The sequence below is a fragment of the Myotis daubentonii genome, chromosome 1 (genome assembly GCF_963259705.1).
Source record: "Myotis daubentonii chromosome 1, mMyoDau2.1, whole genome shotgun sequence".
NCBI lineage: Eukaryota > Metazoa > Chordata > Mammalia > Chiroptera > Vespertilionidae > Myotis > Myotis daubentonii.
The window spans coordinates 125,288,020-125,306,228 of NC_081840.1; the positions used below are offsets into that span (position 1 = coordinate 125,288,020).

At 39.1% G+C, this 18,209-nt stretch overlaps 1 protein-coding gene and 1 pseudogene across 1 annotated transcript in view; one reads left to right on the top strand and one right to left on the bottom strand.

The window, feature by feature from the left end:
- LOC132213226 (melanoma inhibitory activity protein 2-like) overlaps positions 1-18,209 on the bottom strand; it is a 123,816-nt gene that overhangs the window by 10,731 nt on the left and 94,876 nt on the right. Inside the window, 2 exon segments of the mRNA XM_059659467.1 lie at positions 803-925; positions 17,295-17,453. Of these exon segments, the coding sequence (XP_059515450.1) occupies positions 803-925; positions 17,295-17,453 (282 nt within the window).
- LOC132228267 (cytosolic beta-glucosidase-like) lies at positions 6,451-9,263 on the top strand (annotated as a pseudogene).

Below are 18,209 nucleotides of genomic sequence, written 5' to 3' on the forward strand. Positions count from 1 at the left end.
CGAGGGGTCCCAGACTGCCAGAGGGCACAGGCCTGGCTGAGGGACCCCCCCTACCCCCCGAGTGCACAAATTTTTGTGCACCGGGCCTCTAGTTATAGATAATAGAAATCCAGGCCACAGGTCTACTTCTTTGCTTATTATTCAAAAACACTTTTCTAAAATAATAAACACTTCAAAAAAAATAATGCCCTCCCCCCAAACATATACCCCCCTTTCCTGAGAAAACATTTACCAATATATTTATATTAACTTTCTACTGATGTTTTAATCTTTTTATATTCTTAATGTTATGTACTTTTGATGGATACCTTGGATATATATGTAATATATATATTTCCTAACTTCAGTGGGTTGCTTTGAGGTGGTTTAAGGAAAAGAATGCCTGAAAAATAATAGGTTCCTCATTAAATGTTAGTTAAATCTAAGTACAAAATGTTTAAATAAGGTAATTGATTAGACCAGCAACAGAGCATATACTCAAGTTATTTTTCTGGTGTATTTTCACATATCCATTCACATAAGCCTAATTTCCCTGATTACTAAACAGGATATATGTAAGTATACTGAAAAAATTAGAAAATCATGAAACAGAGTAAACCTATGATGCTCAAACCAATCACCAAATATATGTAGATGCCATGGATGTGTACAAAGTAACAAGAAAAATAACAACAGGAAAGAGATTTTGGCCTTAAGGCTACCACAGATAGCAATTATATGGTCCTTTATTCAGCTTCTAGTTCTTTAATTTGCCACCATTATTAAAAAGTATTTTTAATACATACACATAAGTATTTCTTACCTGCTTTATCCAGTGATGTCATATTAAAACTTCTGAGTTCTGCGGGTCCAGAGAGTCTACCAGTATTAGAATAAAATCTGTCTTGCCTTTGTGGAGGAAGAGCTGGATCAGAATAAGGTTGGCCTACAAAGCAAGTTTTAAAACATTTTCTTTAGAAAAAAAATAAATCAAGTTTACTTAAGTTTAATATATTGAACGTAGAGACTTCTCTTGCTTCCTAAAAAGATAATATGGTAGACAATAGTAAAGAATTTTAGGAAAATTACATATTGCACTAAAAGCAATAACTGTTTGCTTTTGTAGTAAATACAAGCATGATATGCTACACTGGATTTTAAAAGTTCATTTATAATGTGTAAATTAAAATACAGGGTGGGGCAAAAGTATGTGTACAATTGTGGATACATGAAACAGAGTTTATTATCTTATTTTTTTATTTTAGAAAAGCAGGCAAAAATTTATTGACCACAACAAAAAAATATTAGGACAGTGAAACAGGGAAGGGCATAGAATAAGCAACTGGAGAACCGAGGCTGGGCTGCTCTGGCTCACTGGGAAGTCAGGAAAGGCGATCTTGGAAACAGGTTCAGGGGTCTAGCCCAGGATGAGCTACTGCTGCCCATTGCTCCACTTACTGCAAGTCTCATGGGGTCCCTTGAAGTTTAGGAGATAAGTGCTAATAGGGAAGAAGAGGGAAGGGAAAGGCATGGCATGCTACCTGGAGGGAGAGTGCCTAGAGTTGATTCTTGTATTATTATTATTTACTAGAGGCCCAGTGCACGAAATTCGTAGGGATCAGGCCTAAACCAGCAGTCAGACATCCCTCTCGCAAACTGGGACTGCTCACTCCTAACCACTTGCCTGCCTGCCTGCTCACCCCTAACCGCTCACCTGCCTACCTGCTTGCTCACCCCTAACTGCTCACCTGCCTACCTGCTTGCTCGCCCGTAACTCCTCGCCTGCCTGCCTGCTCACCCCTAACTGCTCGCCTGCCTGCCTGCTCAGTGTGCATCATAGTAACCAGTCGTTCTGGTCATTCTGCCGTAACAGTCGCTTAGGCTTTCATATATATAGATTATTGTACTATTTTCCATACAACTGTAAACCTACTTTTGCCCTACCCTGTATATGAACAGAATTTAGTTATATATATTCATTTAACTTTAAATTTAATAGAAGTGAATACAACAAAATATCATAGAGAGACTTTGAAAAGATAGCTACTAGCAAAGAAAGAAAAATAGAATATTTTGTCAGTATAGCAAGATATTTAACAGTACAGACAATGATAAAAGAAATGGTCACTAAAGCAGAAAGAGTACTATTCAGAGGTCATTGGTGATGACATTTTCAGAAACTTCAATATTTTGGAATTTAGCATCCTTCCAAAACTACAGGGGAAGATGTCTGATGCAATAGATGAATAGAAGGTTCATAATGCTCAGATTAAGGACATTTGGATCCATGCAATATTGGGCACAGACTCTGAATCAGGAGCTTCAACAGCCACCCTACTTTGTCCCCAGGAGTTAAGATGACAAAATGGTCATTCCTGGGTCCTTATCATCACTCATGAAATAAAATAGGAGGTCTATCTCATCTTTGATAGGTGATGGTAGACTTTGGATAGATTAGGTTTGCACTTGCCCAAGTCCAAAAATATGGGAAGGTCAAAGGTGGTGAATTGTATGACTCTCTCCTATCCTTATAGATCTGGACAAAGAGCCCCAAACTACCTTTCATAACTGTCCTAGGAAGTTCATAATGTGAACTCCATACAATGGTAAAGATGTCAGTTCTCATCTGACTCTGTCACATGGGACCTTACTGATATGCCTCTCTGACACAAAGCCAAGAAATCATCTGGCATCAAGACAAATAATTATATTTAACTAGAGGCCCAATGAACGAAATTTGTGCAAGAGTAGGCCTTCCTTCCCCCGACTGCCGGCACCGGCTTCCCTCTGGCACCCAGGACCCAGACTTCCCTCCGGCCGCCAACAGGCACCAGGGATCGGCCGCCAACAGGCACCTGGGACCCAGGCTTCCCTCACAGCCCCAGCTTCACCTGGAAGGTCATCCAGAAGGATGTCCGGTCTAATTAGCATATTACATTTTTATTATTATAGACTAGAGGCCCGGTGCACAAAATTCGTGCACAGGGTAGGAGGGAGTGTCCCTCAACCCAGCCTGCACCCTCTCCAATCTGGGACCCCTCAGGACATCCCTCTCACAATCCGGGACCACTCGCTCCTAACTGCTCACCTGCCTGCCTACCTGACTACCCCTAACTGCTTCTGCCTGCCAGCCTGATCGCCCCCTAACTGCTCCCCTGCTGGCCTGATTGCCCCCTACTGCCCTCCCCTGCTGGCCCAATCACCCCCAACTGCCCTTCCCTACTTACCTGATTGCCCACAAATGCTTTCCCCTGCCACGACCTGCCTCCTCCGCCGGGACCCGCCTCATCCGCATGAGGTGGTGGAGACGCCGGGACTGGCCTCCTCCGCGCTGCGTGGAGCAGCAGGACCCCCAGGCCTCACCCCGTGGAGTGGCCACCAGGCCCCTCCTCCACTGTTCGCACAGCCATCTTCATGGCCGCCATCTTGTGGTAACATGGCGCAAGAGCGTCACACGAAGGCGTGACACCACCTAGGCTTTTATTATATAGGATGAGCTCCCAAGGATCAAGGGATGTGACTTAGGAGAGAAAGATATAGATAGGCTTGAAGGCTCATTTTCTCCCCCATTTCAGAATCTTAGCAAAGAGCTGTCTCAATGGGTCTGAATTAGCCCCAGGGAAGAAAAGACCAAGGACCAAGAACTAAACTGAGTTTTCCCTTCCTACTTCACAACATGGGATTAATTAAATGATAGAGTTGGGCAAAGGGATAAAATAAGCAAACCTGAAAACCTCACAACTCTTTCTTATTCAGGCCTCAGACACCATATCATTATTTTGCTTCTAAAATACATCACCACAATATCACCAACTTCAGCAATATAAAATTTTGCTATAAGTTTTCTATTTTATAAATCATATACCCATGGTGCCCTCTATTGCCAAAAATAATCCATTGCTTAAATCTATCAGAGCCTATTATGTACCAGGTACTAGTGATTCAACATTGATTTTGATACAGTCCATGCTCTTAATCTAATAACAGAAACACATACATACAATGTGATCAATGCCTTAGTAAAGAGGCATACAAATAACAGGAGAGGTGGCCTATCTAATTCTGATTGAAAGAATAAGAAATGTTGTCAAAGAGGAGGTAAAGCTCGCCCTGAAAGTCAGGAAGAATGAACAAGTAAACAAGGATATTCTGGTCAACCTCAAATATATATATACATATACACATACACATACATGTACATATACACAATGTAATAAATTATGTGAAAGGCATATGACCAATGAAAGGCTAAAATACAGAAAATAGGACATAAATGATTCCTTTCTGTTTTGCTTTCTTACCTGTTTTCTACCACCTTAAAAGAAATGATCAGAAAGAAAGACTGGGAAAAGGAAAAGGATCAGGGGGAATAGGTGTACAGGGCATTCTGAAGCAGTTTCATAAACTAAGAATTAGAATAAAAATCAACAGGTCTAGTTTAAACAATGCTGTTCAATCTCTTTTCATTCCAAAACACATCTTGGACTGCAATTGTTCCCTGAATACCTGCTTTAATAATCTGGAAAGTGGACACTAGGATGTCCACTTTCACCACTATCATTCTACATAGTACTGGAAGTCCTAGCCACAGCAATCAGACTAGAAGAAGAAATAAAAGGCATCCAAATTGGAAAGGAGGAAGTACAGTAAAACTGTCATTATTTGCAGATGACATGATAGTGTACATAGAAAACCCTAAATTGGACAGGTACATGCAAAGAAATAAAACTAGACCTAAAGATTCCACCAAAAAACTATTAGATCTAATAAATGCATTCAGCAAAGGAGCAGGATAGAAAAATCAATATCCAGACATTGATAGCATTTTTATATGCAAATAATAAACTATCAGAAAGAGAAACTAAGAAAACAATCCCATTTACTATTGTAACAACAAAAACAAAAAAATAATATACCTACAAATAAATTAACCAAGGAGGTTAAAGACCTATACTGAAAACTATAGGACATAGAAGAAAGAAATTAAGGAAGACACAAATAAGTAAAAGCATTAACTGTGTTCACTGATTAGAAGACATAAAATCATTAAAATGTCCATACTACGCAAAGCAATCTATAGTGTGAATGCAATTCCTATTAAAATACCAATGGAATATGTCACAGATCTAGAACAAATGTTCCAAAAACTTAGATGGAACCTAAAAAGACCCAGAATAGAGGCAACAATCTTGAGAAAGAAAAACAAAGTTGGAGCGATCACAATACTGGATATCAAACTATATTACAAGGCCACTGTAATCAAAACAGCCTGGTACTGGCATAAAAACAGGTATATAGATCAATGGAGCAAAAATGAGAACCCAGAAATCAACCCACAATTAATTTCTTTTCATTTAATATTTGAAAAAGGAGGCAAGAGCATACAATGGAATAAAGATATTACCTTCAATAAATGGTGTTGGGAAAATTGGACAGGTACATGCAAAGAAATGAAACTAGACCATCAACTTACACCATACATAAGAATAAACTCAAAATGGATAAAAGATTTAAATGTAAGTCGTGAAACCATAAAAATCCTAGAAGAAAACATCTTCTCATAGAAATATTATTGCCAATCTATCTCCTAGGGCAAGGGAAACAAAGGGGGGGAAAAAACAAATGGGACTACAGCATACTAAAAATCTTCTGCACAGCAAAAGAAACCATCAATAAAATGAAAAGAGAGACCAATGCATGGGAGAACAAAGTTACCAATGCTACATCTAATAAGTGGTTAATTTCCAAAATACATAAAGAACTTATACAACTCAACACCAGGAAGACAAACAATCCTATTAAAAAAAAATGGGCAAAGGACCTGAATATACACTTCTCCCAAGAGGACATACAGATGGCCAGTGGACAGATGAAAAAAAATGCCCAATGTCACTAATCATCAGAGAAATGCAAATTAAAACTACAATATATCACCTCACATATGCCAGAATAGCTACCATCAATAAATCAACAAACAAAATAGGCTGGTGAAGATGTGGAGAAAAGGGAATCCTAGCACACTGGTGGTGGGAATGCAGACTGGTGCAGCCACAATGGAAAACAGTATGAAGTTTCCTCAAAAAATTAAAAATAGAACTGTCTTTTGATCCAGCAATTCCACTTCTGGAAATACATTCTAAGGACCCTGAAACACCAATCAGAAAGAAGATATGCACCCCTATGTTCACAGCAGCATTGTTTACAACAGCCAAGATCTGGAAATAGTCCACATGCCCATCAACAAATGAGTGGATAAAAAAGCAGTGGTACATTTACACAATGGAAATACTACAGGGCTGTAAAAAGAAAGGAACTCTTAACTTTTGCTACAGCATAGGCAGACCTAGAGATTATTATGCTAAACAAAATAAGCCAGTGAGTGGACGACAAATACCATATAATCTCACTTATATGTGAAATCTAATGAACAAAATAAACTGGCAAATAAAATAGAACCAGAAATATGGCTACATGGTACAGACTGACAAATGTCAGAGTGGAGGTAAGTTGGGCAGATGGGATGAAAAAAGGTGGTGAGTCTAGCCAAAGAACATATATGCATAGCCATTGGACACATACAACAGTGTGGTAAGAGTCAGAAGAAGGGGAGGGTGTGATTGGGTAGAGGTGGGCATGGGGGTAAATAGGGGACATCTGTAATATTGTCAACAATAAAAATAAAATATTAAGAAAGAAAACAGAATGTGAAAAAAAATCTAATAATTAAGAAATTTAAAATAGAATAAAAAGAAAAATTTCCTGAAAGTAGTTGCTAAAAGCAATGATATGAATTGGTTATGACTCAGGAATAAAGAGACCAATAGTATATTATGACTTGGGAATAAAGAAACCAATGGGGCCCTGCCAGCATGGATCAGTGGTTGAGTGTCAACCAATGAACCAGGAGGTCATGGTTCAATTCCCAGTCAGAGTACATGCCCGGGTTGTGGGCTTGATCCCCACTGGGGGTGTGCAGGAGGCAGCCAATCAATGATTCTCTCTCATCATTAATGTTTCTCTCTCTCCCTTCCTCCTGACATCAATAAAAATATCTTAAATAAAAAATAAAAAAAAGAAAGAAACCAATGGAATAGAAAGAATGTCTAAGAAACAGAGGTATGCAAATATGGAGATTTAATTTAAGATAGAAGTGATATGTTAAATTGATGATCTAATATATAGTATTAAAATAATGTCTATCTTCATTTTGAGCAAGCGCCTGCCTGATTTGACCAACCAGGAGATCTTCAGATAATGAACCATGAAATCCTGCTATGTGGCAGCACTATGCAATAATTTTTCATTTGCCACCAGTCAGCTTCAGGGATCAAGGACAGCAGAACACATAATTGGCTCGTACATGGTACTGTAAAAGCATATTTTAACCAGTTAACTGCCACACGTCCAAAACGGAAACCATCCCCACGTGCCACGATATTTTGAATTTAATTTAAAAAATCAATTTGCAATGAATATTATAAAAACAAATATATTACTCACAATTCGGGTGTTACTGAATATTTTCAGTTGAAAATTCTCACGAAAAATGATTTTTTAAAGCATCCATAGACCTTATGGCATACAAAGGGTTAAAGTTATAAATATTGTACAATGAGTTAATGAGGAGGCTGGGATGCAGATGGAACATGTCTGGGACACATTCAACCATCAGGGAGGAGAGTTTTCAAGAACCAGACTGGCGATATAGCTCATGGCAGCTACACTCTGTGGGAGGAGGATTTGAAATGTACCAAACAGCTTGGATTGACTCATTACCGCTTCTCTCTTTCCTGGTCATGTCTGCTACCTGATGGGACAACAGGTTTCATTGCCAGAATGGAGCTGAATTCATGGAGCTAATGAACTAGCACAGAGGTAGCACTAAGGAATCTGGAGTCCATGTACCAGGGCGAAGTGCCAGCTATGTCACTTCCTACCTATGAATTGACTATTACAACAAGATTATTGATGATTTGTTAGCAAATCGGGTTATGCCCATAGTGACTCTCTACCATTTTGATTTGCCTCAGACCTTAGAAGACCAAGGAGGTTGGTTGTCAGACAGAATCATTGAATCCTTTTTTTTTTTCATTGAATCCTTTGATGAATATGCCCGATTTTGCTTCAAGACATTTGGGGATTAAGTCAAGCAGTGGATCACCATAAATAAGCCTAATTTTTTTGTCCTGTTGGCATATGATTTGGGTGCATTTCCTCCTGGTACACCTCACCTGGGAACTGGAGGCTACCAGGCAGCTCATAATTTGATTAAGGCCCATCCCAGAGCCTGGCTCAGCTATGCTTCCTAATTCCAAAAAGAGCAGAAGGGTCTGGTGTCCCTACCATTGTTTTGTGGCTGGGTGGAACCAGCAAGTCCCAGTTCAGTGTCTGACCAGGAAGCTGCTAAAAGAGCCTTGGCTTTCCACTTGCATTTCTTTGCTAAACCCATTTTTATTGATGGTGATTATCCAGAAGTTGTCAAGTCCCAGATCACCTCCATGAGTAAAAAGCAAGGCTATCCATCATCAAGGCTTCCAGAATTTACAGAAGAGAAGAGAATGATCAAAGGCACAGTTGATTTATTTGCTGTGTAATATTATTCAAGTCGCCTCGTCAAGTACTGGGGAGAACAACAGAGGAGAACGGGGTGTTCTCCAGGGTGTGGAGATGGACATTTTTCCAGACCCAGGTTGGATAAGTATGGACTGGGTCTCTGTGGTGCCGTGGGGAATACGAAAATTACTGAAATATATTAAGGATAGGTATAATAACCCTGTAATTTACATCACCGAGAATGGGTTTCCCCAGGGTGACCCCACATCTCTTGATGACACTCAACGCTGGGAGTATTTCAGACAGACATTGCAGGAACCATTCAAAGCTATCCAGCTTGATAAAGTCAACCTTCAATTGTATTGCGCATGGTCTCTTCTGGATAACTTTGAGTGGAACCAGGGTTATAGCATGCGGTTTGGTTCCTTCCACGTTGATTTTGAAGACCTGACTAGACCCAGAGTCCCTTACACATCAGCCAAGGAGTATGCCAAGGTCATTAGAAATAATGGCTTAGAGGAACATCTATAGAAAAGATGGATGGGTGGTATCACCCAGAGAAGAGGCCTCTCTGTTTGCAACGGAATCTGCTTTGGGGATCCCTCAGACAACCTCACGTTGCCTTTGTAACCAACAGGTCCTCCAAGCTGATCCGTGACTGTAAAGTCTGAATTTGTAATGTCAGGGGATGTATTTAATGATGGTGTTCCCTCTCTGTGCATTTGGATCAATGGGGCTTTTAGAAAAAGAGAAGAGGAAAACACTGAAATTGATTTTTATATTAAGAAATCACATAGACTTAGAAACTTCTATGTAAATTCTTTAAATTTTTCTAGAAAAAATAATGCAATATTTATTATTGATCTGCAACTCTAATAGCTGGCCATTTATTATAAAAAAATAAATAATAAAATAATGTCAATCTAATAGGGAAAAATACCTCCTCACACTAAACACTAAGACAAAAATAAAATCTTGATTAAAGGCTTAAAAAACAAAACAAAATTTTAAATTTTTAGATAAAAGCAAGGAATAACTTTTTGATCTAGGGTAGGTCTTAAATAAAACAATATTCTATAAAAATAAAGATTATTTTTATAAGGGTTAGCTTATCTATAATAATTTGAAACATCCACTAATAATGAATTGAGAAAATATTTGCAAAAGACAAAAGAACTGTATTCAAAAGATACTAAAAATTCCTATTAAGGATGAGAGAAAATGGATCAGTCGATTTAAAGAAGGAAACACAAATGATTACAAACATGAAAAGGTACTCAAGCTCACTAATAATCAAAGAACTACAAATAGAGAGAAAACAAGATAGTAGGTAAACACTGGTACTCACCGCCTTCCACAACCACATCAAAATTACAACTACAATAGAGACCAACCATCATTCAGAACTGCCGGAAACCTGGTTGAATGGAAGTCCTACAACTAGAGAAAGAAGTAAGTACTAGGTGTACCAGTTAATAGTGTGCTTTTTTTTCAACAGATGGAGTTACACGTATGTTGCTATATATGCGAATTGATATGTACGCTATTTTGTTGCATTGACAGCAAGCTTCAAAACTTCATATGTCAAATTTGCTGAAGGTGTTATCATAGATATTTTTACACTTAAAAATGTTGAATTTCATGCCAAAAAAAAAAGAGCATTTGCGGGAAGTTTTAATTCATTATTTTGAAGAAAAAGTTATCGTATACTTCGGGAAGCTTATGGTGAACATGCTCCATCTCAAGATACTTGTGAATTCTGGTTTAAATGCTTTAAAAGTGATTATTTCGATGTGAAAGACAAAGAACGTCCAGGTCAACTGAAAAAGCTTGAAGACCAACAACTACAAGCATTATTGGATGAAAATGCGTGTCAAACTCAAAAACAACTTGCAGAAAGATTAAACGTTGCTCAGCAAACTATTTCCGATTGTTTACGAGCAATGGGAAAGATTTTAAAGGAAGGAAAATGAGTGCCACATCAACTGAACGTAAGACAAATGGAAAACCGAAAAGTCATCAGTAAAATGTTGCTTCCACAGCACAAAAGAAAGTCTTTTTTGCATCGAATTGTGACTGGCGGTGAAAAGTGGATTTATTTTGAGAATCCAAATGCACAAAATCATGGGTTGATCCAGGTCAACCATCAACATCAACTGCAAGGCCACATCGCTTCGGAAAGAAGACAATGCTCGAGTCGCGGAGGCCGGAGCCTTCGCCGGGGAAGCGCTGCGGGCTCGGTGCTCCGGCTGCCGCCGCTGCTCCGGCTGGTGCCGCTGGACGAGCTTGCGCCGCCGCTGCCCAACCCGCCACGCCGCCCGCGCCGCGGGTCGTGCAGGCGGCTGCCGGGGAGGGGCGGCCGAGAGAACGGAGCACGAGGAGGCGGAGGCGGCGGCGAAGTGATGCTGGCGCCGGGCATCCGGGAAGCGGCAGCGGAGCAGCAGCATCCCCGGGACCCCAGCTGCAGCCTCCCTGTGGCCCGCGGGCCAGCCGAGCGGCGGGAGACCACGCGCCCCACGGACCTGGTAGAGGCACTTCAAGAACTGCTCAGTCCTGGAGCAGAGGGATTGGGTGAAGATACCGATGTTTTACCCTGAGACGAGTAAAGAAGTTTTCATTATAAGCAGATCCAAGCAACAGCAACCTCCTGAGCACCTCATCCTCTGCTGAGGAAAAGCAGCTGTACGTGAAACCTCGCCCCACCAGCCAGAAGAGCCACCACAGCTGTGAACAGCACCCACCAGAGGAGCTGCTGCCAACTGAAGAGCAGCAGCTACCGCAACCGCCCGAAGAGCAACCACAGACCAAGGAGTCACTGCCACCCAGGGAGCAACCACTGAACGACTCAACATCTAGATATGTCAGTGAGATCAAACATGGGTAGACAAAGAAACCCCCAAAGGAAAGAGAAGGAGGACTCTCCAGAAAAGCAGCTAAGTAATACAGAGGCATGCAACATGACAGATAAAGAATTCAGAATAAGGGTCCTAGAGTGCATAAACCGGATGGAGGAAAAAATCGACAACCTCTTCAAGAAGCAAGAAGAAACAGATGAAAAAATCGATAACATATGGAAGAAGCTAGAAGAAACAGATGAAAAAATCAATAACATATGGAAGAAGCCAGAAGAAACAGATGAAAAAATCAACAACTTAAGTAAGACCCAAGAAGAAATGAAGAGTGATATAGCTGCAATGAAAAACTCCATTGAAAGTATCAACAGTAGACTAGGAGAAGCGGAGGACCGAATTAGTGAATTAGAAGACAAGGAAGCAAAACACACCCAAAATGTACTGCAATTGGAGAAAAAAATTAAAAGACAGGAGGAGAGCCTAAGGGAGCTTTGGGACAACATGAAACGAAACAACATACGAGTAATAGGAGTACCAGAACAACAGAAGGATGAACAAGGATTAGAAAACCTACTCGAAGAAATAATATCAGAAAACTTTCCTGAGGTGGGGAAGAAAAAAGTCACACAAGCCCAGAGAGTCCCAAACAAGGTGAACCCGAAAAGACCCACACCAAGACACATCATAATCACCATGGCAAATGTTCAGGACAAAGAGAGAATCTTACAGGCTGCAAGAGAGAGACGGAAAGTTACATACAAGGGATCTCCCATTAGACCGTCAAATGATTTCTCAACAGAAACACATCAGGCCAGAAAAGAATGGACTGAAATTTACAAAGTGATGCAAAGCAAAGGACTGAATCCAAGAATACTCTATCCAGCAAGACTATCATTCAAACTTGAAGGGGAAATAAGAAGCTTCACAGACAAAAAAAGGCTAAGGGAGTTTGTCACCACCAAGCCAGCAATGCAAGGAATGCTAAAGGGACTGGTATAAAAATAAGAAATAAAAAGCTCAGAAAGAAAACAGCCACACACACACACACAAAAAGAAATGGCTACAAACAAGTACCTTTCAATAATAACTTTAAACGTAAACGGACTAAATGCTCCAACCAAAAGACATCGAGTGGCTGAATGGATAAAAAAACATGACCCATACATCTGCTGTCTACAAGAAACCCACCTCATTAGAAGGGACTCACACAGACTGAAAGTGAAAGGATGGAAAAATATCTTTCAGGCAAATGGAAAGGAAAAGAAAGCTGGGGTAGCAATACTTATATCGGACAAAATAGACCTCAAAGTGAAGGCCTTAACAAGAGATAAGGAAGGCCACTTCATAATACTAAAGGGATCAATACAACAAGAAGATATAACCCTGGTAAACATATATGCACCCAATGTAGGAGCACCCAAATTCATAAAAAAACTCCTGGAAGATATCAAAGGAGAGATCAACAACAATACAATCATAGTAGGGGACTTTAATACACCATTGACAGCACTGGATAAGTCCTATAGACAAACAATCAGCAAAGATACAGCAATCCTAAATGACTCACTAGATCAGATGGACTTAATAGACATCTTCAGAACACTTCACCCCAAAGCCAGGGAATATACGTTCTTCTCAGGTGCTCATGGTACATCTTCAAAAATAGACCACATATTGGGTCACAAGCATAGTATCCCCAAATTCAAGAAGATTGAAATCATAAAAAGCATCTTCGCAGGCCACGATGGCATAATACTAGAAATAAACTACAATAAAAACAACCCAAAATACTCAAACACCTGGAAGCTGAATAGCATGTTATTAAATATTGATTGGGTTACCAATGAGATCAAAGAAGAAATTAAAAACATCCTGGAAACGAATGACAATGAAAACACAACAATCCAAAACCTATGGGACACAATGAAAGCAGTCCTGAGAGGGAAGTTTATAGCTCTACAGGCCTATCTCAAAAAACAAGAAAAAATGGTAGTAAATCATCTAACTCTACAACTCAAAGAATTAGAAAGACAGCAACAAGAAAACCCCAGAGTGAGCAGAAGGAAGGAGATAATAAAGATTAGAGCAGAAATAAATGACATAGAGACCAAAAAAACAATACAGAAAATCAATGAAACCAAGAGCTGGTTCTTTGAAAGGATAAACAAGATTGACAAACCTCTAGCCAGACTCACCAAGAAGCAGAGAGAGAGGACCCAAATAAATAAAATCAGAAACGATAGAGGCGAAATAACAACAGACCCCACAGAAATACAAATGATTGTTAAAAAATACTATGGACAGCTCTACTCCAACAAACTAGACAACATGGAGGAAATGGACAAATTCCTAGAAAAATACAACATTCCAAAACTCAATCAGGAAGAATCTAAAAATCTCAACAGGCCAATAACTATGGAAGAAATTGAAGCAGTCATCAAAAAGCTTCCATCAAACAAAAGCCCAGGACCAGACGGCTTCACAGGGGAGTTTTACCAAACAGTCAAGGAAGAACTAAAACCTATCCTCCTCAGACTACTACAAAAAATTCAAGAGGAAGGAACACTTCCAAGCTCATTCTATGAAGCCAGCATCACCCTAATACCAAAACCAGGTAAAGACAACACAATGAAAGAGAATTACAGGCCAATATCCCTCATGAACATAGATGCCAAAATCCTCAACAAAATCTTAGCAAATCGGATCCAGCAGTACATCAGAAAGATCATACACCATGACCAAGTAGGATTTATCCCAGGGATGCAAGGATGGTACAATATCCGCAAATCAATAAACGTGATACATCACATCAACAAATTGAAAGAAAAAAACCACATGGTCATATCAATTGATGCAGAAAAAGCATTTGACAAAATTCAACACCCATTTTTGATAAAAACTCTCAGCAAGGTGGGAGTAGAAGGATCATACCTCAACATAATAAAAGCCATATATGACAGGCCCACAGCCAACATCATACTCAACGGACAAAAACTAACAGCATTTCCCCTAAGAACAGGAACAAGACAGGGATGCCCCCTCTCACCACTCCTGTTCAACATAGTACTGGAAGTGTTAGCCATTGCAATTCGGCAAGAAGAAGAAATAAAAGGCATCCAAATTGGAAAAGAGGAAGTAAAACTGTCCTTATTTGCAGACGACATGATATTATACATACAAAACCCTAGAGATTCCATCAAAAAGCTACTAGACTTAATACATGAATTTGGCAATGTAGCAGGATACAAAATTAACCCCAAGAAATCTGAGGCATTTCTATACACCAATAGTGAACTTTCAAAAAGAGAGATTATAAAAACAATCCCGTTGACCACTGCACCAAAAAAATTAAGCTACCTAGGAATAAACTTAACTAAAGAGGTAAAAGACCTCTACTCAGAAAACTACAGGACGTTGAAAAAAGATATAGAGGAAGACATAAACAGATGGAAGAACATACCGTGTTCATGGATTGGTAGAATCAACATCATTAAAATGTCCATACTACCCAAAGCAATCTATAAATTCAACGCACTTCCCATTAAAATACCAACGGCATACTTCAGAGATCTAGAACGAACTCTCCAAAAATTCATCTGGAATAAAAAAAGACCCCGAATAGCTGCAGCAATCCTGAAAAAGAACAAAGTAGGTGGGATCTCAATACCAGATATCAAGTTGTATTACAAAGCCACTGTTCTCAAAACTGCCTGGTACTGGCACAAGAATAGGCATATAGATCAATGGAATAGAATAGAGACCCCAGAAATCGGCCCGAACCAATATGCTCAATTAATATTTGACAAAGGAGGCAAGAACATACAATGGAGCCAAGATAGTCTCTTCAATAAATGGTGCTGGGAAAATTGGACAGATATATGCAAGAAAATGAAACTAGACCACCAACTTACACCATACACAAAAATAAACTCAAAATGGATACAGGACTTAAATGTACGACGGGAAACCATAAAAATTCTAGAAGAATCCAAAGGCAACAAAATCTCAGACATATGCCGAAGCAAATTCTTCACTGATACAGCTCCTAGGGCACTTGAAACTAAAGAAAAAATGAACAAATGGGACTACATCAAAATAAAAAGCTTCTGCACAGCAAAAGAAACCATCAACAAAACAACGAGAAAACCCACTGTGTGGGAAAACATATTTGCCAATGACATATCTGATAAGGGCCTAATCTCCAAAATTTATAGGGAACTCATACAACTTAACAAAAGGAAGATAAACAATCCAATCAAAAAATGGGCAAAGGACCTAAATAGACACCTTTCAAAAGAGGACATCCAGAAAGCCAAGAGACATATGAAAACATGCTCAAAGTCACTAATCATCCGAGAGATGCAAATCAAAACAGCAATGAGGTACCATCTCACACCTGTCAGACTGGCTATCATCAACAAATCAACAAACGACAAGTGCTGGAGAGGATGTGGAGAAAAAGGAACACTTGTGCACTGCTGGTGGGAATGCAGACTGGTGCAGCCACTATGGAAGACAGTATGGAGTTTCCTCAAAAAACTGAAAATGGAACTCCCATTTGACCCTGTGATCCCACTTCTAGGAATATATCCCAAGAAACCGGAAACACCAATCAGAAAGGATATATGCACCCCTATGTTCATAGCAGCACAATTCACCATAGCTAAGATTTGGAAACAGCCTAAGTGCCCATCAGTAGATGAATGGATTAGAAAACTGTGGTACATCTACACGATGGAATACTATGCTGCTGTAAAAAGGAAGGAACTCCTACCATTTGCAACGTCATGGATGGAACTGGAGAGCATTATGGTAAGTGAAATAAGCCAGTCAATAAAGGAAAAAATACCACATGATCTCACTCATTCATGGACAATAGAGACCATTATAAACTTTTGAACAATAATAGATACAGAGGCAGAGCTGCCTCAAACAGATTGTCAAACTGCAGCGGGAAGGCCGGGGAGGGTTGGGGGGCAGGAGGTAGGGGGGTAAGAGATCAACTAAAGGACTTGTATGCATGCATATAAGCATAACCAATGGACATAAGACACTGGGTGATAGGGGAGGCTAGGGGACTGTCTAGGGCGGGGGTATAAAATGGATACATATGTAATACCCTTTGTAATACTTTAAGCAATAAAAAAAAATAATAAAAAAAAAAATTTAAAAAAAATAAAATGTGAAAAAAATAAATAAATAAATAAATAGACAGTATACAATTAAAAAAAAAAAAAAAAAAGAAGACAATGCTCTGTGTTTGGTGGGATCAGGAAGGTGTGGTGTATGATGAGCTTCTAAAACCAGGTGAAACTGTTAATACTGATCGCTACCAACAACAAATAATCAATTTGAACCACACTTTGATTGTGAAATGACCAGAATGGGCCAGAAGACACAGCAAAGTAATTTTGCTTCATGATGACGCTCCATCACACACTTCAAAACCAGTTAAAGACATGTTAAAAGATCTTGCCTGGGAAGTATTAACGCCCCCCCTCCCCTCCCTGCTGTATTCACCAGACCTTGCTCCTTCAGATTACCATCTGTTCCGATCAATGGCACACGCACTATCGGAGCAGCATTTCAAAACATACGAAGAAGTGGAAAACTGGGTCCTGAATGGTTTGCCTCAAAAAAGAAAAGTTCTATTGAGATGGTATCCACAAATTACCTGAAAGATGGGGAAAATGTGTAGCTAGTGATGGACATTACTTTGAATAAAGCACTTTTGATGTTTCTCTTGAAATTACCGTGTTTTCTTTGATTACAAAATCCGCCATTATTAACCGGTATACCTAACACAGTTTTTCTTAAGACAGGGCACACATGTACTCTTTTCTTCCATTCCTGTATGTTGCATATACTGGTTGACTTTCAAATATAAATATAACTATACTCTTCCCATACCGGAGGAAGGAATCATCATCCTGCGATCATGTTCCCATGGAGGTGAAAGGGACCCAGTGTCAGAAGGTTCCCTGTGAGGATCAGCTGACTTATCGTAGCTTGATTTTCCTCTTTCATTGGTAATCAGATGGTCCTGAGGATTCCCTGGGCCTCTTGAGCCTAATTAAAGAAAAAAATACAATTCTGTTTTATCTAAAAAGGTATTATGAGAACTATCATCAAATAAAATCCAGACAGTTTTTAAAAAGTGAAAACAATCAGATTCCAACAAAGTTTCCCTAAACTACATTAAACTAAAACACTATCCTACCAAAGCCATTTCTAGGACAATTTTGCCATGTGTATAAACAAGCACTTGCTTATAAAATTTGTTTGTAAATGTTGTAATAGTTTTACATATAAAGTCAGTGGTTAAATATTATAAATAATGTCTAAAAGATAAAAGTAGAAAGTAAGTTGCAAAGTAAAGATTTCAATATCAGATGCAAAAACATAATTATAAAATAGTTTCTGTTGCTTAAACTAATCTACCAAGTCAAAGAGCATGATTTATTTAAAACAGTCATCTTAGGGACAATATACATATTTCAATGATTCTGCAACTACTCAAAGTATTTCTTAGAAAAACTCTTTGGAAATATATTTAGGTTAACCTTAAAACCACTCAAGGAATTGTATCTCAGTGTTGTAACATGACTCTACTTCTCCCGCAAATGATTTTAACCAATCTGATTACAAACTTTGTATCACTAGGTAAATTTGTCTGTAAATGGCTTATAACTATTTCTAAATGTCAAATTCACCTTCAAAAAGAGCTCACAGCTCTGAAGGCAAGTCTAAAACAAGAGTTTCAGAAACAACAGCACTGTTGGAACAAAACACTTCAAACAAGGTAATATTAATTTGGGTGAGAAA